The following is a 23,716-nucleotide window of genomic DNA, read 5'->3' on the forward strand; positions in this document are numbered from 1 at the left end:
TATTCTCTGGGCCAGTGTTTGAATGCCCTTATTGTAAGAAAGTTTCCTTACTTTATGTTTAAGCAACATTTTCTCAAAATATTCTATTTTGTGCCCATTGCCTCTTCTTCTGTTACTGGACACCAACGAGAAATCAGTTTCTGTTCCCTTTATTTCTTCCCATCAGGTATTTAGATACATGGATAAGATCTTTTCAAGCCTTCTTCTCTCTAGGCTACACAGGCCCAGATCTGTCAGCCACTCCTCCTTGTATGAAGGGTGTTGCAGTCCCTTGATGAATTTTGTTGTGCTTCACTGGCCTTTCTCCAGTGTTGTCTATATCTGTCTTACATGGGGGAGCCCAGAACTGAGCCCAGCACTCCAGATGCATGAGTAGAGAAGGATCCCCTCCCTCAACCTGCTGGCAACACTTTTTCTAATGCAGCCCAGGGGGTTGTTGGCCTTCTGTGCTGCGAATGCACACTGGTGCCTCATGATCAGCTTGGTGTTCACCAGAACCCCAATGTCCTTCACTTCAGAGTTGCTTTCCAGTGATCGGCTCCCAGCCTGTACTGATGATTAGTGTGAGACTGCCAGAGCTGCAGGATTGGCATTTCCCTCTGTTGAATTTGCTGAGGTACCTGCTGGCCCATTGCTTTACCCTGACCAGGGTCCCTCTGACTAAGAGCACACCCATCTGGTGTTCTCCTCCCAGCTGAGCATCCACTGCAAGTGTGCTGAGGGTGGACTCTGTTCTGTTATCTAGGTCATTTTTGAAGATGTTAAGCAATGTGGTCCCCTGTGTCAGTCCCTGGAGTAAACAGATACTGGCTGACCTTCAGCTAGACTTTATGCCACTAATCACCTTTGAGTGCAGAAGTTTAGTCACTTTTCAGACCATCTCTGCCCTCTATCCTTGTCCCTTCTTCCCTAGTTTGTCAGTGAGGCTGTGATAAGAGAAGCCTGTTAAAAGAACAAAGCTGTCAGAAGCTTTGTTAAAGCCACAATAAACAGTGTGTCCACTGCTCTCTTCATCCACTGAGCAAGTCATCTCACTATAAAAGGCTGTGAGGCTGTTCAAGCGTATTTCTTCTTCATAAATCCATGCTGATTGTTTCCAGTCACCTTCATCCAATCTACATACAGAAAGGGTTTGCAGGACAATTTGCTCCATCATCTTTCCAGGGATCAGGGTGAGGCTGACCACCTTTGTAGATCCCTGAACTAGCCTTCTTGCCCCCCTTTAAAATGGAAGGGATATTTGCCCTTTTCTAGGCATTAGGAACATCCCCAATGACCACAACCTTTCAAAAATTGCCAAGATAGGCCTTACAATGTCATTAGCCAGCTCCCTTAGCACCCATCAGAGCCCAGCAGCCTGGCAATACTCCCAAAAGTTGGCTGAGGGAAAGTCTTAGCCTGTTACCTTTGCCCAACTTCCTGCACATTGCTTTGGGCCAGTCTTAAGCTTGGCATAGGTGATCCTTGAAAAATCCACCATCTCTCCTGTGCACTCCTCTCTGCATGGGATTCTCCTCAGTGGGCCTCTCCCGTTTCTAAGTATGAGGCTCAACCTTGTTAGGTAACTTGTTAGGTACTCAGTCACCTGTGTTAAAAAGTTACCACAAAAGCACTCTAGAAACTTCCTGTATTGCTGATGCCTTGCTGTGTTGGTCAGAACAAAAGCATCTTTGCCAGCTGACTGGTTGGTCCAGTGCATCCCACCTTTTTCTAGAAATCAGTCCTAGATTAGGAAAGCCAGTCCTGTGCAACCAGTTGTTTGCCCATAGGATCTGTCCTTTCCCCTTGAAGAAAATAGGTACTAATAACTAAGCACTTCAAATACTGGAAGGATTTCAGCTTTTACATGCAAGAGAGACAGGAGTTCACTTGCAGTTCAGTCTTCTTCAGATGTCTGTATGTAAATGTCCAGGGTCCTGTTATGGGTAGTTATAAATTATCACAGTTTTGTCCTTCCTCTTTGCTCTTCCAAGCTGTGGCCAAAGAGTTCACTCTGGAATTGCTAAAGGGAAATGGGCCTGTGCCCTAAGCAAGACTTTAGATAGTCTTTTGAGAGGTGTTCTTGCAAGCTTTCTTGCACATTATTATCACAAGAATGGTTTAAACTGTGATCTATATTCTTACTCCCATGTTGTTGTGATGCTTAGTTGATGATACCATTTACTATTAGAGTTATTCTAGGTAAGAGCTAATTTTCATTTAAAGGATGTATTTGATGGGGAGGGAAAGTTTTAGGGAGAAGATTGAGGTGACTGATGTCTAGTAATTCAAGTAGGATGAGATGGCTGTCCTCTTCTGGAAGCATCCAACACTGTGCTACCCCGTGTCTCCATTCCATGACTATTAAGGATGTGGTTTCACAAAACATCCAGTGAGTGACACAGAGTTATTTACTTTTAGGCTTGCCTCTATCCCACTGCCAGGGATGCTTTGCTATCTGCATCTCATTTAGTGACTGGGTGGCTGCTAAATGAGTTGATTCCCCTTGCTAATGCAGAGAGTGAGGGGAATCAGGATTACTTTTCCATTAGACATGTAAACATAACCTGATGTTTTTGTCATTGAGAGAAGAACTCAGTCCAGCACAAAGGAGGAAGGATATGTTTGAGTATGTGACTGGATGTTCATATTTGTGGAACTGGTTGCATCTAATGAAGATGGATTGCTGAATTCTTTTAGAGCAGCACAGAATGACTTGGGTCAGAACAACTTGGGCCAGAACAGCTTATTCTGGCAAGCCAGAGTCCACATGTATGACCATCTAGACTGATGACTGCTCCTGTTACAGACAAGCTGCTTTAGCAAACTGTAGATTCAAAAAAAACCCAACACTCAATTTTCTGCCTTTTGGTAACATTCGGAAAGCTTTCCTTAAACTTTCATGACATTGCTTGTCATTTTTGCCTTATACTGCAAATGAGTCATCAAATGCATCTTGTGTATATCAAGTTTAAAGCTCCAGTATGGTCTGAATAATATGAATTGGCTGAAGTTTAAAAACAAAGAAAACATCCTCTGTCAACTGAATGGGAGAAAGGAAGCTTTTCAAGCTATGACTTGAAGAATTGCTCTTTAGCTTCTATAGGATACATCAAATCTGGTCCTTTTTTTGTTATTCCACCTTTCTTGGTGTTGACTTAATCCTCTTCAAGAAGAGGAAGGATGCTCACAGTTTAACCCTTAAACATCAAATCTTTTTGTTAGAATGCTCTTATAGGTGAGACTGATTTTCTTGTGTGTATAAACTTAAAATCAGAGCTGAACAGCAAATTAGATAATCCCCTAGAGCTATTGTGGACCTTGATAGACCCTTCCCATAGCAGGGAGTGAGGCTGAACTAAGTGATAGGACCCAGAATCCAGTTGTGCCATACCTGAGCAGTGACCTGTGTCAGTTTTCCAGAGAGGTATGTAGTTCCAACTCTGTTTCATAAGGTGAGTTGGATGTTTTGCATGTAGATATTAATATTGTAAAGCAAAATCTTCATTTAGAACATTGGTCCATGTGAGTGAGAGAGGCATTTGTCCTCCATAAAAATGCACTCAGGTCATAAAAATGACCTTATTTAGTGTAAGCTGCACAGCATTGATACTAGCTGGGTAACATATATCTGTCACTAATAGTTCTGTATCGCTCCTTGTGTGGTAAGATTTTAGCTACCCTAAATTTTCCTTTTACATAATTGAGGTAAGCAAAAGAAGGTGATCTCTATCCCTCTAACAACAGCATATTGTCAGCTCTTTGTCATCACTGGCACACCTTCATCTGTCTGTTCTCCAGTGAGTTCTTGGACCTGCTCTTTCATGTATCCCCAGCTTCTTCAGCTGAGCCTCCCTAGTTTGGGATCAAGGGGGGAAGGTCCTGTTTCTCCGTGAAGCAACAGAGGCAAGGTTTTAAGGTTCTATTTTGACCCTTTAAGATTTTCCTTTACTGCTAAGATTGAGAACAAAGGAGTTCCTTCTGAAGAGAGAAATATATGGCAGCATATTTGCACAGTCCTTTGCCTTTGCTTGTCCTTTTCAAGGATAAGGTTGGGATGTTGAAAATGGCCTAAAATTGGTTATTGCTGGGATACTTTGCTGGAATCAAAGTAAGGGGTTTGCCACCAAGAAATAAGGAATAAAGAACAAAGTTATTAGTTACAAAGACAGTGAGAAAATTATAACCATGTCATTCGTTTGCTTCTGTTCCATATTAGTTTCCGCTAGGGTACCCTGGGTGCCTTCAGAGGTTCTTTGCTGACTGTGAAAAGAATGTTTCAAATATATATAAAACTTTATTCTGAAAACTTACTGGCAGAAAAGAAGTCTGCTGTGCCTACAGAGAGTGTGACATGAAGATAACATTGATGTAAAGTTATTTGGTTATTTTACTTGCTTTATTATTAGTTTTAGACAACAACTTTCAGAAGTTTATGGGCAAAAGAATCAAAGTATTTTGATCATGTGCTGTTTTGATTTGCAGATTGAAATCAATTGATCTTGTTTTGGGCAATTAGATTCCTCTGGAAACTTCACCCTTGGGATTCCCAGGCCATGGAGGTGATGCATTTCAGCTTCCCTTTCTGGAAAACCTTGGCCTGTGTATTTAAATGTCCTTGATTGTACATCATTGCACAAGGGAAAACAGCATGAGATAAATAGTGTACTGATTTTTGTTTGGGAAGAGGAAGATGCTGATTTGGGGAGTTGGTTTTTAGTTAAATACATTCCCACTTTTAAGACAGATATTTTACAATTTTCTTCCAGCTTTCATGCCCAGCCATCCCACCAGCTGTGGATGTTGTAGGTGCTTGGTGGCACCAGAAACATACACCCAGGCCTGACAGTCATGGGCAGAGTCCCCAGTGCCATTCAGGAGTGGCATTCAGCTGGAGGAAGTGTCACTGGGGTGCCTAACCAGTTTTAGACATCTCTTTTCAGGCATCTGAGCCTTGGTCCCATGTGTTAACCCTGAGGCAGGTCATTTGGCTTTAGTAAAAGGTTCACTGATATCCTGCCTACACAGAAGGTTCTCCACAGCTGGACATTGTGTCAGCCAAAGGATGGCTTAGTTGTCTTATCTATGCCATGTGGAATTTCCATGTGACAGTTCAGTTGCTCATTTATTTTAACAAACTAACAGTGTAGCTGCATTAGGCTCTCCTCAGGTTGTGTTGCTGAGTTTGGTAGACCTGGTTGTATCTTGGTACCTTCATTCAGACATTCATCTTTCAGTAGCACTATCTGTCTATTCTTTTAGTTTGTTTTGAAAAGTCCATTTAAGGAATGGATAAAAATATTTTTCCAGTAACTAACAGTCACATAGATAGGAGCTTGTCACTGGCAGCTTTGAGTGTAGCTTTTCATTGCTTGTTTTGACCTCAAGTGCTGAGTGTGTGGCTCGTGCTGGGACAGAGACCCACATGCAGCTGTGGCTGGAGACAGCACCTGCTGCACTTGCAGAGTGCTCCAGAATTGGAAGCCCTACAGGCAAAAGGTGTCTGGAAATATGTGACAGCTTCCAAGGCTTTTTTCTTTAAAACACTTTGAAGCATTGAAGTAATTTGAACTAATGGAAAAAAACTTTGGCACCTGTTCTGTCTACTTCATATCAGCAGCAAAATATACATTTATGGAGGGAACAAATGTAGGACTGATAGAAGGCTCGAGTTAATGAAAAATGGTTTGGGACAAATTATTTCTGTGATTGGGGAATTAGTAGGGCTTTTAAAAAAGTAATTAAAAAGGGATGAGGCTAGTTACAAAACCAGGCTGCCAGGGTTATGAGTCACTGATATAATACAGGGTGGAAATTCTTCTCTCTCTGTGCACACTCTTCCTCCTGTGATATGGTGGAAGGAAATAGTTTGGTAATTCTGTAATAACTCGTACTGGGCAGGTATGTGTTCTAGTTTTGTTCTTGCTTTTAGTTAATATACTTTTACATGGTGAGTGTGTGGGTGTGTCCAGATTTCAGTTGTACAAAAAAAACCTGTATGCACCAGACATTATTATAGACCTCACCTATTGTCATCAATGTCTGTGTTTTCTGTAGCTTTCAGAATCTGAGTGTTGGTTTGGATGTTGTATTAGGTCACATTAGAAGTCTTGCAAGTATTCTAAATAGTCTTTTAAGCGTGTGTACCAAGTCTTTCCAAGACAGTCACTAGGGAATCTAATTTGGGGTCTAGAAAGGTAATAGAAAAAATGAAAAAGTGTTCTCATCAGAAATTTTACACTTTTTACTAATGCTCCTAGCTTAAAAAATGCTTGATTGATGTTTTTGCTCAGGAAATATGCTACTTTATTTTATTTCATTTAAAAATAAAACTACAGCTATCAACAGACCAAATATAAAAGTGGTGGTAAAAGGAATACATGATATGAAAAAGAAATAGGTACTTCAAAAGGAATATACTTTATCTTTCGACTGAGAGTGGTAGATGAAACACAGTCAGCAAACAGAACCAAAGTACTATAAACCAGTATCTCACCCAGGGCTACAGCTGTCAGCCCGACTGGTCTGAGCTTTCTCGTACTCCTCATTTTAAAGAGATTTTTAAAATGAAGTTTCTTGACAAAGAAGTACAAACATTTCTGATCTTTTTCACAACTAGGAAGAAGGAAAAGAAGTCAGAAGCAGTAGCATGATTTCAGTCTTTTCACCAAATGACGTATCATAAAGCTGATGAAGCACAAAGATTCAAAATGAAGAGCATCAAATCTGCATAAAAACAAAACAAAATAACAAATTTGAATTGCACATCTCTTTCACAGACTTTCTCACTAATGATTTAGATTCCTTGGAATTCGTATCCGCTCATATCCAAGCTTAGGCATATTTCTGAAAAGGAGCAGAAAACAGAAGATTTATACAAGTTGTAAATTCACTTGCTCAGCAGTGCAGAATATGTTATGCATTGTAATGCATTCCCCACTTCTTTTTCATGCCATTTAAGTATCTTTAAAATTTGTAGTTTGGATGAAAGAATTTTAATAGTCTGTACTAGGCAATAGAAATCTAAGGAGCTGAACTGCCTGGTCCTCCCTCTGCCTTTAAAAGCATGGCCTGAACTACAGCCTGATGGAAAGCAGTAGGCAAGGATGTCCATTTTTTCCAAGAGTCCAGGATTCTTTTTCCTGAAATTACTTCTCAGAGTTGCAGAAAGAACCATAGTGCTGCTAAAATGTAATCTAACACACCACTTTTTCACTGTCAGAAGTGAAAAGTGGGTTTATCCACTTGAAACCATGGAGATTGTGTACAGTAATCACAGTACAGTGATTCCTGGAATTTAATAGCTGGAACAAGATCTTCCTGACTGTTTTGAAATGGATTACAATTTGTTGAAGGCTGCACCCAGCCTGCTGATAGCATGAGCTTGTAACCTTCTGTCCCAGGTTTTGCAAAGGAGGCCTTATGGCTGCCCCCTGGGCATTTAATGTGCACCAAGTGTCCCAATCTTGTGTTGTTGAGGGAAGATGGAATTAGACCATGGATGAAATTCTGTTGGCCATTGTTGTTAGGCATTGTGTGCATGTGCACTTAAAGTGTGTCACATCTGTGTGTGGTTTGGTTTCCCATTCCTGGTAAGTTTTGAAATACACAAAGATACTACTCTTGCAGCCAGACAAGCACAAGAATAGTTGTGTAGTATAAAACAATGCCTAGGAAAAAAAACTGGTTTGTGTTTTAATATTACAGTGTTAATATGATGTAATACTACATTGTTTGATATGATCATAGAAAACAGGGAATCTGTTACTGCAGAGGCCTATAACTATAGCTGAACAGGTTATTGAGGTACCCAGATATATTGTTCCTGACAGTGGTCCTAGTGCAGCCCTTAAGGCACAGAAGATGGGCTTAAACTATCCTTTGAGTACCCCCTGTCAGCTAAAATCTACAAGCTTTGATCGTTATGGCTGGCAGCAGCTGTAGTATCAGAGTATATGCTTATGTTTGCAGGTACTGTCTCTAGTTTCATTAGAAGAGGAAGTAGAACACTTCCTCACTTAAATCCAGTTAATGGTAGTGGGCTCTTCTTTTCCTTTTTCCTTTTTGTTTTTTTTCCCCTTGTGTTTGGGAACTGTGACCTTCAACACAGCCTTTGCTGAGAATGGTGCTCTGTAAGAGGTGTTAGCCATGACTCATTCTCTCTTGACACAGGTGCAAGTGTACACCACCTCCTTTACAGGCTTCTGAAATCAGAACATTTTTGCAAAAGTTTTCTCACTTTTTCTTTGGCACTTTGTCTATTGCACAATTACTCAAGCTCCCACAGTGTCGAGAAGGACACAGCTTTTAGAAAAGTGGAAAAAATAGGTACTTACTTTCCTACTGAGGGGGGAGAAGTTTTTAAATACCTTTCTGTTGTTTTATTTACCTCAAAACGTGCAAGGAGAAGGAACTTTTAAAATTCCTGTGGCTATCTGTCATGATATTGTCCCTTCACTAATCACAGACAAAGAATTGTCTTTTACCCTTCTGGAAAGCAGATTGTGGCATACCAGCTATAAATGACAAGCCAGCCAAGTGAAAGGTGATGGCTTGTTTCCATGCCCCTGTTTCTTCTGCTACACAGAGCTGCAGGTTTGGGAGCGACATCACAAAAGTTGCTTGTCTCCTTCTGTGCATGGAGAACCTAGTCAGGCCTCAGAGGAGCTGTCTAACTTGTTCTGCAGAGTGTCCAGTGAGGAGATCCCAAAATCCATGGCCACACTGTCCCACAGATCAGGGAGAAAGCTGTTACTAACATAGTGCTTAGCTGTTCCTTACTCCTCTAGTTAAGGACTTTTCTGTCCTTATCCAGTTGGACTATACTGGGTTGGATGTGGCTCGCCTCCTCCCAGCAGAATGGGAGAGAAAACAGGAGGAGCAGAAGCAAGAAAGCCCGTGACTCAAAATAATGACAGGGGGATCACTCATCAAGTAATTTTTTTTTATGTCAGGCACACTCAGCTTTGGGAATTCAATTTGATATCTAGCTAGTTAATATAAATATTTAATTCCAAATCAGGTATTGGGAAACAAAAAAGACAAACATTAAAATGCTTAGGGAGAAGACTGTCTCCCCTTTTCCAGGCTCGCTTCACTCCAAACATGTGTCTTCCTCACTACCTCACCACAGCGTCACTCTTACACTTTGTCACGGCTGCGGGTGGCAGTCACTCCTTTCAGAGCAGCTGTGAGCAGTGCAGGGGGCTGCGGTCAGAATGTCACAGCTTTTCTCTGCTGCTCCTTCCTTCTTGCACTTTCCCTGTTCTCCAGTGTGCAAGTCCCTCTAGGGGTGTACCTGCTCCTCTCCTCATCCTCATGCCTTGGTGCCCCCTCATTCTTGTCTCCAGCATTGTGGAACTGGTTAGAGCTGGGTGTGACCATTATAGGCAATCCCAAATTCTCCCAGCAACCGCCCTGCAGCTCCCTGCTCCCTGAACCTTTCTATGGACAACCACTGGTTGTTTGCTGTCCTCCATTTCAGTTACTTCCTATACATGGAAGATTGGTTTGTTCTTCCACAAGCTGCTTTTTTTTTTTAGATTAGCTAAATATGCTTCCTTCAACCTTTCCCCATAGGTCTCCTTTCACTTTCTTTTGGATTCTTTCCATTTCTTCTATGTCTTTTATAAGTCATGCCTGAAACTGGATATAGAAGTAGGGCAAGGACTTGTCTGCCTTTAGAAAATGACATAATTGCGTCTCCTGCCTTACCCCAGACAGTTATTGCACAACAGACACATATTTTGTTTTGCTTGTGTCTGATCACAATTAATTGTCTTTTCACAGCTTTTAAAACCCACGTTAATTTATCCTTCTGAAGTACTTACTAAGTACATTCTTAGTTTTGCCATGTTGATTTTGGACAATCTCTCCAGTTTGCCTAATTTGTCCTGTTGAGTGCCTGCCATCCCCTTGGGCTTGGAGGCCTTCTCCTCTCTCTTTCCTTGTTCAAACAGGACCTTGTGGAGCTTCTGCAGCAGCAGCCCTGCTGCTCATCTGCTACCATTTCCTAAACACAGTGCACTCTCATGTTGGTATTTTGGGCCTCCTCCTCATCAAGTCTTTGAGCTGCCTGTTATACCCCATAAATTTGGTTGGGTTATGAGGATTTTTAAAAGCCCCTACTTAGATTTTTCTTTGCTTGTCAAATCTGTGTACAGGTGATAAACATGTTTGGCAGATTTAGTAGCCCTCTCCCACACCATTTTGGAAATGATGGCTGTGTTTGGGCAAGGTTTAGACAGACTCCCAGCTGCCTTTAGAAACCATGGAGCAAGTGAAGAGCATGGCTATGACATCTGCATTTTACTGAGCTCCATTTATGGTCATAGAAAAAGTCATCTAATAAAGAATTTTAATGTGTGTTTCAGCCACGGGAACAAAGAAGTATTTTCTTGTCGAGGAATCAAATTGGCTGTAGATTGGTTTTTGGAAAGAGGCCACAAGGATGTTACTGTGTTTGTGCCAGCGTGGAGAAAAGAGCAGTCAAGACCAGATGCTCTTATAACAGGTAAGCTCCATCTTTGCTTGTTTGTTCAGTGCTTTGCCCAGCAGGAGTGCTACTGCTCAGATGAACAAACCTTGAGCAATAAAAGGCTGTAACAGAAAGTGCCTTTGGTGTAGTGACTTTGTGGTGATCTACAGGCAGGAAAAAGACAAGGCAACGCCCTCTCCAAGTCCTCCTGTTCTGTTCTGCTCATCTGCTTAAGTTTCCATAATGTTGCTACTTACTTCTTGAAGAATGTAATTGCCCTTTTTAAAATCTGCTATACTCGTGCAGCATTAGTAGCAAAGAGGTTTGAAGTTAGTAATTTGCTGGGTATTATTTCTTGTGGTGAGGAGATTCAGCCAGGCTGGCCTGTCACTGCCCATGTTTTGGGTCATGGGAATTATCCAGACAGAAAGGGAATGGTTCCCCTTTTCATCATTACTATTAGCAAATAGACAACGTTTGAGAATTTTAATTTTCAGTGTGTTTATCTAGGAAAAAATTTGTCGTAGAGGTATTTATTCCTTCATCAAACTAACAGGTTCTTTGTGAAGGCTAGAGAGATATCCTCCAAGTGTCCTGAAGTTGAAACAGAAAGGAATTGGGGGTTTAAAAACTCTAGAACTTGGACAGGAAGAAGGAGATTTGTTGGGCCCAACACAGCTACCATTAGAGGAGGGGAGGCTTTTGTGACTAATAGCTGTAGCTTTTAAAAGAATACAGAAGCATCCTTTGATTGACATGTGCACTTTCAAATATCTAGAAAGGTTCTCTCAAGTCTTCATTCCATTTGCTTGATTGCAACTAGAATATAGCATGTGAACAAAAGGAAACATTTGGAAAGCTGCTGTTACCCTGTCAGCACTGGCAGTGTGCAGCCTTTCTCTTGAAGCCGTTCTCTTTTGCTATACTAATGTTTGGGATATGAGAAGAGCATTGGCTAAGTAATAAAAATTTGGCCACTTCGAATTAAATTGTGACATCTGCTTGAAGTGTGCATAGGACTAAATGCCCCAAAAGGTGTTCCAAGAAAGCAGCAAGGCTAGAATTGTCCTAGCAATGGTCAGTTGTCTAGCAATGAGAAATCAGTTTTCCATGAGTTATCATGGACCCTGAAAATGGGAGGAAGATCAGAGCAGGTTGTTGTATCTTCTGTAAAAATATTGCATCTTTTGTTTTCCTCTAAGGATGCGGGAAGGCTGTGTGCTGCCAGGCATGTAAAATACCAGGTGCTGACACTCTGTTTCCAGAGATACACACCTGAAATACGTGGCCAGCTGGAGTTTTGAAAAAGCCCTAGATGACTAGCGTGGGGATGGTTCTGGACTGTCAGCATTCATGAGAAGCCTCTTGGACTAAACAACAGCCACATCTTTCTTACCAGTACCCACCAGTCATCACATGGCACATTGCTGGAGTTCAGGATATCCCTCTGGCCACCCTGGAGGGTTTGGAAACTGGACAGGGGGGTCTGGGATCTGTACAGGGGGGTCAGCCAGCCTCACACAGAGCCCAGGAGGACACTGCCTCTGATCTCTGTCCATGGGAGTGAATGCAGGAAGAATCACAAGCCGAAAGAATTTAAAATAAGTAGTAGCTAGTTTATTATAGAATGTAAATATAGAAGTTAGGATTTTTAGTATATGGGGCTGAAGAGACAAGATGGAGGAATTGGGGAGTGGCCCCGGTTCTCCTTGTTCTTGTTCTCATCCCCCATCTTGTGCTGAGTTGGGTTTTAGAGATTGGCTTAGAGTAGAACTGACATGTTAGCATAGGTAGTAGGTATTGGTACAACTTTGTAAATAAAAAGTACGTTTTGGACTGTGGTTGGGTCAAGGGTACTGTACATAAGGTGTGGGGCTCTCTGATCCGCCCAGTCCGCCGCGTGTCCTGCTCTGCTAGGGATGCCTGGCAGAGCTGAGAAAGAACTGATAGATAATTAAGAATAAACAACCTTGATAACACGGACTGGTGGACTCAGCTTGTCGTCTCTGGCTCCAGTGTGAAACACTTAGGGCTAGAGAAGACGAAAAACCTTATTACCCCGGGGAACAGCAACCCCGAGGAAACTCCCAGGGAACAGCAACCTTGGGAGAAAACCTTATTACCCCGGGGAACATCAACCCCAAGGAGAATCTCAGGGAACAGAAATCCTGAGAGTACATCTTCTTTAATTCTTTCTTAGCAGAGAAAAAAATCACCTTCCATCTCACTCTCACTCATCCTTTAGCACATTGCGGGGGGTGGTTTGAATACAAAAAGCTTGTATTTCATTTAACATCTTGTGCTTTTTCTACTAAGCAAATAAATGCCCGTATCAACTATATTCCTTACATGTAATATTAATGCTTTGTTTCTCCCTGTTGGAATCTTTTTTTTTCCCAGATGGAACATGTTGCCTGTCAAGTTTCTTATGCTACAAAACAGTTGAGTTATTTGAGATCTTAACCATTACTAATAGCCATGACTCATATTCACTGTGCAAGCATCTTCTGCTGGTTTAGATGTTGCCTATTTTTTTTGTGTATTTTTCTTTCATAGCTTGTCTGCTCCAAGGAGAGTGATAGGTAGGAGAATCAACATAAGGGGAAGGTGCCCCAGTACTAGGTACAACCTCCTTCATAGCCTGAGGTCCGTCGTTCAAAGCTCCTTGGGATCTCCAGGTTCTACACAGGAAAAGGGAAAATAAAATACTTTTGGGATATGTGAGTGGCAGATTGTGTAGAACAAGAAGGAACTGCATAAAATGCTAAATATGCTTATTTAGAAGGATTGAAGAGAAATCTGTTTGGCTTTGATAAGAATTTATGTATAAATGTGTAAACCATTCAAGGAAAGATACAATCTAAACTATTATTGATGTCAACAAAAGCACCAAACCAAAACAAACCATCACCATATTTGCTGTTGGTTACAAATGACATCAGTTGTCTTTCTGGGGAACGCTGTTGATATTTGTGGAGAACCTGAGTGCTTGTACAGAATGTGGGTTTTCTAGTCCTTGTGGGTACCCCTTCTGTTGATGGGCAGAGACTTCCATGAAACAGTCCCATTAATGTGAGCTACTGGAATTCTTTCAAAAGATATTACTTGCTGGGCTCTACAAAGAGGTGAAAAAAGTCTCTCTTCACCAAGGAGCTCAGTTATGAGAAAACTGTGGCTGTACTTGGGTATGGTCTTTGTATTCAGTGGTGTTTAAAATGACCCCTTCAGCCAGAGGAGTTTTGCCCAGGCATTTTGATAAAATGGTTTTTTTTTAGAGCCACAGGAACATGAACTATGTCCCCTGCGCTAGTCTTAGAGAAAAAGTGGAGCAGTAGGTTTTGATTTGTTTTTAGGGTTTTTTGAAAGTATTGCCAGCTGACTGCTGACTGTAAATTCAGGTATCAAATGTAAGACACCTTCTGCTGTACTATAACCATCTAAGACATTTTTAGTCCTAAATGCTTGGATTTTCTTCGTCAAGTCTAACATCTTTAGAGATTAAACAAACTTTTTTCTTCTCTTTCTTGTTTGACTTTTGATTCTTACTCCTTGTAGATCAAGAAATCTTACGTAAATTAGAAAAGGAGAAGATCCTGGTCTTCACGCCCTCCCGGCGCGTGCAAGGGAGAAGGGTGGTGTGCTACGATGACCGATTTATAGTGAAGCTGGCCTTCGAGTCCGACGGCATCATTGTCTCTAATGACAACTACAGGGATCTAGCTAATGAGAAGCCAGAATGGAAGAAGTTTATAGACGAACGCTTGTTGATGTATTCTTTTGTTAATGACAAGTAAGTCGTTCTGTCTTTATGTGTGCCACTAAAATAATTGAGGAAAGGGCAGTTTGAAGATTTGTACAAATTTTTTTATCTTACACCCAAATCATTAGGTACATGTTGGAAAACAGGAGGAAGAGTCAATCATAAATTTGGTCTTCTGATTAAAAGTACATGAACCTGGTTTTGAAGCAACATTTTTATGTCTTCTTATGCTATTTTTTTCCTCTGTGGTGTATGCCAATGTATATTTGATGTATGCTATGGTATAATATTCCAGCTCTGTTGATACACTGGAATGGACCTCCGGGAGTCTGTAGTTCAACTGTCTGATTAGACCAATCTATAGTAACTGTACCCCAGCCTACAGATCAACTCCTGTCACTGCTGGTGGCCTCTTGTAGTGGGAGGGACTCAGTGCTCCCCCAAGCAGGCCCTTGTTTTGAGGTGCCTGAATGCTGATGCAAGAATCCTAGGCCATCAGCACAGTTTTGCAAAGCTAGTAGTGGTGTTTTAAGAAATGGCTGCCTGTATTGCAGCCCTTACTTTTGATTTCGGGATGGGTTATTTGCAGACCTGCTTTGCCACAAAGCATCAGCTGAGCTGGACCAAAAGTGTCTGTAGCAGTCTAGAGGTGTCCGCACAGTCTGTTCCTGTGACCTACCTTTCCAGCAGTACCTGCAGCAGAAAGATCGTCTTCCAAAACTCCTCTCGAGGTTCCCAGATTTAAAAACGACAGGATGGCAGGTTATCGTGCAGCATAGTCCTGAAGTTCTTGATCATTGCATGACAAATATGGAAATGCTTGTTTGCTTCTATAATACTTTGCTCTTTCTTTATAGATTTATGCCTCCTGATGATCCTCTTGGCCGCCATGGTCCAAGTCTGGACAATTTTCTTAGGAAGAAGCCTATTGTGCCAGAACATAAGAAGCAACCATGTCCATATGGTAATTTGATTTAACCCATCAATCTTTATGTACTGGAACTGGGGGCAAGGTCCTGCTTTATTTTAACACTACCAAAACTGTTTTAAACTCCTCGACACTGGTTTTAACGTTGTTGTCTTAGCCTGAGATGGGTTGAAATGCTGAGCTGATGGTGGAAACTGAAGTTATTTTTTCATGTACTACTTGAAAAACATTTCTGTCTAGTAGTTGAATTAAAGGTGCAACTTGATTAATCATTCCTTGGAATAAATCCAAATCAACACCTAAATTCTGCAGGTTCCAGAAGCCCTCTTCTAATGTCATCAGATACTGAGGTTTTCTTCCAGAAAATTATTTGAGCTATCTGAAGTTTAGCTACTGAGCATTCCTAAAGGTATCTTGACATCTGCTGGCCTTATGGCTGTGGGACTTCCCTATTAAGTTTTTTCTGCCTATATGTTGCCTTGGCCCAACACAACAGGTGTGCACAGCCTCCCTGGCAGTGCCACGTCCAGCTCAAAATGTGGCTGGTGGTGTTGGTCTGTATTCCCAGAGCACCAGCTGTAGGACACTACCACTGCCTCTTTTTTTCCCCCACAAAACAGGAGAGCTCTTAGAGCATACCCTGTGTTGCACGAAACCAATCTTGTTTGCAAACTCTTTCAAATCAACAGTAAAACTTCAAATGAGGGGCATTTCTGTTACTTGATGGCTAAAGGATTTTGTTTGAAGTTCTTTAAATCTGATTATGTTTCTATTGATAGGGAAGAAATGTACCTATGGACACAAATGCAAATACTATCATCCAGAAAGAGGAAATCAGCCTCAGCGATCTGTGGCTGATGAACTTCGTGCCATGTCTAGAAGCACAGCTGCCAAAACTACGAGTGAAGGAGGACTGGTAAAAAGCAATAGTGTTCCCTGTAGCACTAAAAGCGAAGGCACTTCAGAGCTGAAGCGTGCTACTCCAAAGAGGCAATCGGATCCTAGTATAAGGACTCAAGTCTATCAAGACTTGGAGGAAAAGCTTCCCACCAAAAACAAATTGGAAACCAGGTCTGTACCTTCTTTAGTTAGTATACCAAGTTCCTCTGCTGGAAAACCCCAAAGTACTGCACCTTTAACTAACGGCCTTCCATCCGGAGTTCACTTCCCACCTCAGGATCAAAGACCACAGGGACAGTATCCCACAGTGATGATGGCAACCAAAAATCATGGAACACCAATGCCTTATGACCAGTATCCAAAATGTGAGTCTCCGGTGGATGTAGGGTATTACTCTATGCTGAGCGCGTATTCAAATCTCAGTATATCGGGGCCGCGTAGTCCGGAGAGGCGCTTCTCCTTGGACACAGACTATCGGATTAGCTCCGTAGCTTCTGACTGCAGCAGCGAGGGCAGCGTCAGCTGTGGCAGCAGCGATTCCTATGTGGGTTACAGCGACCGCTCTTACATGAGTTCGCCTGACCCGCAGCTGGAGGAGAACTTGAAGTGCCAACACATGCACCCCCACGGCCGCCTTAACGCTCAGCCCTTCCTGCAGAGCTACCACGAGCCCCTGGCTCGAGTGCAGAGCTACAGTCACGAAGAACCAAAGCATCACCACAAATCTCCCATTCCGTACATGGCTGTGCATCTGCAGCATCCAGCGGTCGGTGCTCGCTCCAGTTGTCCGAACGAGTACTCCGCACCTCAGAGCTCCTCTCATTCGAAAGCACTGCATCTGGGGAGAGCCCTGGTGTCCACGAGAATCGACAGCGTTTCAGACTCGCGCCTGTATGAGAACTCTCCCTTAAGACACAGAAAGCCTTACTCTGGCCAGGAAGGGCTGGGAGGTTGGGACAGGCAGAGTTACGGGATGGACGCCTACGGCTACCGCCAGACGTACTCCCTGCCCAGCAACCCCACGCAGCCGTGCTATGAGCAGTTCGCCTTCCAGAGCCTTCCCGAGCAGCAGGACCAGCCCTGGCGCGTACCGTACTGTGGAATCCCGCAAGACCCCCCGAGGCTCCAAGACACCCGGGAGAAGGTTTACGTCAACCTCTGCAACATCTTCCCCCCCGATCTCGTGAGGATGGTGATGAAGAAGAACCCTCACGTGACGGACGCTCAGCAGCTCGCTGCGGCCATCTTAGTGGAGAAATCTCAGCTAGGTTATTGAGAGATGATGCATCTTTGTGGTGTCTCGTAGTTTTCAGCTCAGCTCTAACGCTGAGGGAGGTTTGCTACAATAGCATTTGGGATCTCCTTCTCAGCAAGGAGGTTATATAGTAATCCGTTTATGTGAAATACTGTATCATGGAGTCTGTATGTATAGCCCCATGCATTGGAAGTACCAGATAAGTTTTGTGTTCTAGTTTGAAAATTTTTAAGTGGCTATTTTCACATCTGGAGAATGTTCCAGTTTAAATTAATATCTATATATATGTGTATATATATATAAAAAATCTGTGGTCTCTGGTTATAATCTTTGGTGCATCAGGGGTTTATATGCAGCACTTTCTTATCATTGTTACATTTTGTTGGGATTTTTCATTTTTTAACTTGCTGGATGCTTATCCTTGGGCTGTGAGATACTAACCTGCAGAAAGAGGATTTTGTTACTTCTGGCAGGCAATTTTCAAGCCAATTTTCAAGCCAAGTTTCTGAACTTTTTACACCACCACGAGTATGTCTGATGTTTGTTTGTTTGTTTGTTTTTGTGAGCTTTTTTGTGCTGTAATCACCTGTTTGTAGAAAACAAAGATTTACTACAGCACTGACTTCATTTTTTAAAACAAATAATTAAGTTACCAGTTAACAGTGAAATGGGTAACAATATATTGGTAATTTATAGTATGGCACTTTTCGTTGCTTTCTTTTTTTTGCTTAAATTGGTACAGGTTTTTGTTGCTGCAGTCAATTAGTAATCAGATGCAAACAGAGGAGGAAAATAATTTTTTTTCTAATTTATGGATATGTTAAAAGCCTTATTGCCTGATTTCCAAAGGTACTGGGAATTTGCAGCCCCCTTGGAAGCCAAGAGAAACTGCAAATGCTCGGAACCACCCCGAACCAGGCCATCCTGTTTCAGTTCCCGTGTGTTGTTACCCACCTCTGTCTATTTCTGGTTAGTAGATGCGGGCCTGAAATCGTAGGGCCCTGTTTAGTTGTTTTATATGTTTTTTTCTTTGTATTGCTGCACAAATGTACTGGATAAAATATGCTTTTCATAAAATATTTACCTGTTTTTAAATGAATTTAATTATCTCAATGCAAGTTTTGTATTTAAGATACTATTTGATTTTTCTTGCTATTTATCAAGGCTGGCCTGAAAAGGTTTTGTGTGTTCAGGATATGCAACATTTATTAACTGCACTATGGTAATGATATTGTAGCTCAAAATAATAACTTAATTTTTTTTTTCTTTTTTTTTTTTTTTTTTTTTTCTGGGGAGAAGAGGGTTGTGGGGGGAGAAGATACCATATGTGTTCCTGGAGATAGTTTTTTGCTTTTTACGTTGTGTAGGCCTGATTCTTGTCACAAATAGTGTAGTTTTAGAAACAGACAAACCAAGTCTGTTTTAGCATTAGTAAGGGATATTTCTGGTTTAAAGTCATGGGTTTTACTAGCACCTCTCAAGCTTTTATATATATATATATGAAAAATAGAAATAGTTTTTGCAGTTGATGTCAGATATACTTTCGTGTACATGATTGGTTGCCAACAGTTTTGGTTTCCATCCATTGTAACAATGTTCAGTGTTAAAAAAATGTCACTCGTTTACACTGATAATTTTGGTACACCTGATGGAGTTTTAAGTAAGGCCCTGAAGAACCAGAAAGTACCTTTTACTGTTGATACAAATTGTATCTTTTTAACTGAGAACTATTTTGATTTGTAGATTAGAAACACAAATGTATAATTATAACTAGTCTTTTGGGCAACATTTTATCCCTTATTTAAAAATTAGAGATTTCAGACATAGAATAGATTTAGGCAAGTAAAAGTAGGTATTTATATTTATTTAGGTGTCTGTCTCAATTTCACATACTAAAAGGAAAAAATAAACTATTGGCATCTTCTTCCTTCTAAAATCTTTGTAGTGGGAACTCACTAAAATAAAGGTAAAATGCTGCCTGAAAATTATGTCCAAGCACCTTTGAATACGAAGACGTTTTCACTACTTGTGTGACACCATGTGTTGCAGCAAGTAGGGTTTGGGTATACAGTAAATGCTTCTAAAGAGCATTGTGCTATAGACATATCCAATAATCTGAACCATGTTCAGCAAACCAATTCAGGACGTGGTGCTCCTGCAGCTCCCACAGCCGGAGCGCTGCAGGTTCTGCCATTGCCTGTCCCCGTGGCAAGGCCGGAGGGGCTCTACACCATCTGTCCTGCATTGTCTGTTGAGGGAGAAGACTTCTTCACCTGTGGCAACAGTTTTTCCGTGGATTTGGTTGGTCACCATCCGTAGAGCATGTTTTAATGTAGAGACTGATGCAGCGCTGACGCTGAGGTTTGGACTGGGAAATGGGTCTCGTCTTAGTTATACGCTAAGATTTGGTTAAATTGAATTACACTGAAGTACTACACCATAGTGTAGATGCAGCTGTTTTAATAATGCAATTATTGTGTTTGTTTTTTTAATGGGTTTCTACATTTATTTTTTATGTAGGTGTTTACTTCTGCCAAAAGTTCAATTCCTTTAAGCATGAACTGAAATGTGCATATGTAATAGAAATGTTCTGTGTTTTTTCCTGTGATGTGGGCACCAGGATGCTCCTGCCATGCACGTGTCACAGTCTGGCTAGAGCAGGGGCTCAGCAGGCTTAGCCATTGGGATATCAGTGTGAGGAGCTGCACTGCCCAGGCCTGAGTTACCAGTGTCCATTGCCTCCACACACAGCCAGGGCAGTGCTGAATCCCCAAAGGGTGGTGATCGCTAGGGAGTTCTTGTGATAGGTTCTGTGCTTTGCACCCAGGCACTGAAAATGCTTTAAAAATACAAGAGCAGGAGTAATTTGGTGGATTTTAATGTTGTGCAATGAAGTGCTAGTTCCCCTTAGACTCGCTTGTGTTGGGTAAAGGAAATTTACTGTGGACAAAATGTTTGCCTTGATACTTCCTTTTGTTTTGCTGTGGTAACAGATGGAGGAATTGCATGTGAACATCTCCATGATGAGATCAGTCTGTATATTTAACAACTTCTAAAGAGGACACCAGTAGCAAACGTGGATGCAAAGATGTTGGTCAAATACTACCTTTGTCTATATAATTGCATTGATGCAGAAAACTGAACTGTAACCTCCCGTGATCCTTAAGTGGCAGAGGTAATTCAGTGGTACTGTCTTGGCCCCAGCTGAGTGCCAGAGATGCAATGAAGGATTTAGTATCTTCAAGTTAGAGCTGTCCCTCAGCTAGGAAGAGGGCAAAACTTCCCTTTGTCTTCAGTACCTGACAGTTGTTTTGATACTTAGCAGAAACTCTGTATTTTTAGATAAAATCTCAAGCTGTTATAACTGCATCAGTAATAGTATATAGCTATACAGTATTTTTAATGCACATACATTAGGCATCTGCCCACAACTGTTTTCAATACAACAACATGTTACAAATATTTAGAGTTTTTAACTATGTCCTGTAGATAACTAACTTTGAGCTAAATATGCCCAGGCTATGACAGTATTAATCACTGTTGATTTCTATTTTTTCAAATATGTGTAATATATATATATATTTGTATATATACACACATATATTTGGCGAGTGGGTTTAAGATACTGCTAATGCTCTGAGGTAAGGTCATACCTTTCTATGTGTCGCATTTTCTTTGGTATGTCTGAATTGTAGCTTGGTCCTCCACTGCAGAATAGCTCTGGGGAGAGCCAAAAGCCTGATGTGTTTGTGTGACACCCCAAAAAGAGATGGCGTGCTGGGCTGGGGAAGCCCTCGAAGGAGACTTCTGCAGCCTCAGCGGGTGCGGACTGTTGCTGAGATGTTGGTGAACTTCTGCTGTGAAATTTGTAGCTAACAGTGAAGACCTTTCCAAAAATATCAAAGCTGTCAGTGTAAACCAGAGTACCTCACTTGGAAGGGGACACTGGGGGCGTTTTCCCCAGCAGGCTGAGCGCTGGAGGACTGAACGCCTTGGGTGAGAGATACTGCAGCATCTTGCCACAGTAAGAGACTACCAAAACATTTACCAGTTTTACCAGCTGATGGTTTGACCAAGGTATTTTCAGTGTGTAAAGCTTGAAAAATGAGACACAATGCTTTCCTGCTCTCTGGAGCATTTAGAAAAATACCCAACTGACTTCTCATTGCTACTGAGAATTTAAAATACTGTGCAATTAAAAAGACCACTTAAAAAAAATCTTAAGAAATTATTTATTTTTATTTACAGTGTGACTTGCTAATTTATTCCTTGCATTATAAGGCCATGGTGGAATGCCGTTTGTTGAAGTTTTTTTTATCATAGGAACTAAAACTGCTGAGAAGAACAACCAAGAGATTTAAACTTAAAATTCTATGACCTTGTATTGTTTTCTGTAAAAGGGCTGAGGTTTTATAAATGTCAAATCACATGTTTTATATACTTTGTAAATTTTGGAGAGGCATAGTTGAAGAATTTTGTTCAAATTAAATATGTTTGGCCATATTGTTTAGACCAATCATGTCACTAAACCTAGAAACACCTGTATTAAATGGTTTTTCCAGCTAACCTTTTGCTCAGTAACACGAGACATGTTCCAGTTTCATCTTTAGATGTCCTAGAATACATTTCTCAAGGTTTCAGCAGAAGCTGCCGACCTAGTCACATGGGAAATGCACATTTGTGTGGGAAGTATCCTGCAGAATGCTGGGTTTTCCATGCTGCACAGTACAGGGAAATGTGCTAGTGCACATCAAGTCTCTCACAGATGTTTATAAAGACACTACCAAATACCATGTGTGGTTCATAGTTATCAGTGTGCTTGAAATAATTTCCTGCCTTCCATTTTCAGGTCTTAAAGGGTTGCCATAACTTGTGCTTGGAGTGTTTATTATCCTGTCTACCCTTCAAGCTCTATGCCTGCAGTAGTTCTCGTTCCCTCTCAGACTCAGTGGCCCTGGGAGGGCCCAGTCTGCCAAACACTGACACCTACGCCTGACTCCAGCAGAAGCAGAGGTGTGGGCTGGTTTAGTGGTGTGAGAGAAGAGGTGAGTCAGACTGGTGTCTGTATAAGTGCAGCTGGGCTGGGACCTGGAGGAGCACAGCTGGAGAGCCGCCTCCTCCCAAGCGCAGGGGAGATCTCACTGGTGCTCACAGGTCATTCAGCCAGGATTGCCCTTTGCAGGCACTGGGAACACCTACAGAATAAATTTACTTAGATGGTTAAGCACATCCATCCTCTGTTTTTCAAAGTATAACAATCTACTCTTTGCCTTATAAAACAAAACCTCTGCTTTTTTTGTAGAATAACCAATTTTCTTTTGGTCTCAGATAAATTAACTATGTGAGGTTGGCTGGTTGGTTACTTTTTTTTTTATCTAAATGGCATTCTTAATGAAACTGAAAAACTGCTTTCCCAGCATACAGTAGAGTATCCTACAAGGAAGCAATGCAGATACAGCAGCAATAATTGTATTTTGTAGCTCTTTTCCCAGTCATTCTCTCTGTATTTGTGTTGAGTAGGTGAGATTTTAATATTATCCTGAAGTCTACTCTGGTAAAACCATTCGTTAAAAATAATGTTTGGGCTACTTGATAAAGCAGTTGTCAAACTGGCTCTTCATTCCTTCACTGGTTGTTCTGTATTATTATTTCTGACTATTCACATCTTAAAACCACCTATAATGCATACAAAAAAACATGTACATGGATTCTGCTTATAGAGAAAAAAAATAAAGATTCATTTTCCTCATTGATGGGCTGGTTTTGTTTCATAAAAAAAATGTCTAGAGCAGTTAGCAGTGAGTTATAGACAGCTTTGTGTTCCTACCTGCACAAAGCCTGCAACAAAACTGCTCTCTTTGAGTAAACCAGAACAGTTTCAAAAATAGAATCATAGAAAGGTTTGGTTTAGAAGGGACCTCAGAGATCATCCAGTCCCACCCTCCTTGCCGTGGGAAGAGACACCTTTCACGGGACCTGGTCAGCCTGGCCTTGGACATCACCAGGGATGGGGCATCCACAGCTTCCCTGGGTAACCTGCTCCAGGACCTCACCATTGTCACAGCGAAGAATTTCTTCCTAACATCTAATCTAAACCTATTTTCATTTAGTTTAAAACCATTGCCCCTTGTCCTGTCTGCCCATACAAAGAGTCCCTTTCCCTCCTTTCTGTAATCCTCCTTAAGATCCTAGAGGGTGCTCACGGGAGCCTCTCTTCTCCAGGCTGAACAAACCCAGCCCTCTCAGGCTGTCTTCATGGGGGAGGTGCTCCTGCCCTCTGATCATCTGTGACCCTCTGGACCTGCTCGTACAGGTCAACATCTTTCTTGAGCTGAGAACCCCAGAGCTGGAGGCAGCAGCATTGGGGTCTCACGAGGGCAGGATCCCCTCCCTCGCCCTGCTGGCCACTAGCAGGAT

The 23,716-nt window shown here is 41.7% G+C and overlaps 1 protein-coding gene across 3 annotated transcripts in view; it reads left to right on the plus strand.

Moving 5' to 3' along the window:
* ZC3H12C (zinc finger CCCH-type containing 12C) overlaps positions 1-23,050 on the plus strand; it is a 45,340-nt gene extending 22,290 nt beyond the window's left edge. For all 3 annotated transcript variants that reach the window (XM_063394609.1, XM_063394608.1, XM_063394610.1), the window contains 4 exons: positions 10,353-10,492; positions 14,012-14,246; positions 15,074-15,180; positions 15,924-23,050. In XM_063394609.1, the coding sequence (XP_063250679.1) occupies positions 10,353-10,492; positions 14,012-14,246; positions 15,074-15,180; positions 15,924-17,320 (1,879 nt within the window). In that variant the 3' untranslated portion in view covers positions 17,321-23,050. The remainder of the gene's footprint in view (positions 1-10,352; positions 10,493-14,011; positions 14,247-15,073; positions 15,181-15,923) is intronic.
* Positions 23,051-23,716: the final 666 nt, after the last annotated feature.

This window comes from Prinia subflava, chromosome 3 (assembly GCF_021018805.1).
Source record: "Prinia subflava isolate CZ2003 ecotype Zambia chromosome 3, Cam_Psub_1.2, whole genome shotgun sequence".
Taxonomy (NCBI): Eukaryota; Metazoa; Chordata; class Aves; order Passeriformes; family Cisticolidae; genus Prinia; species Prinia subflava.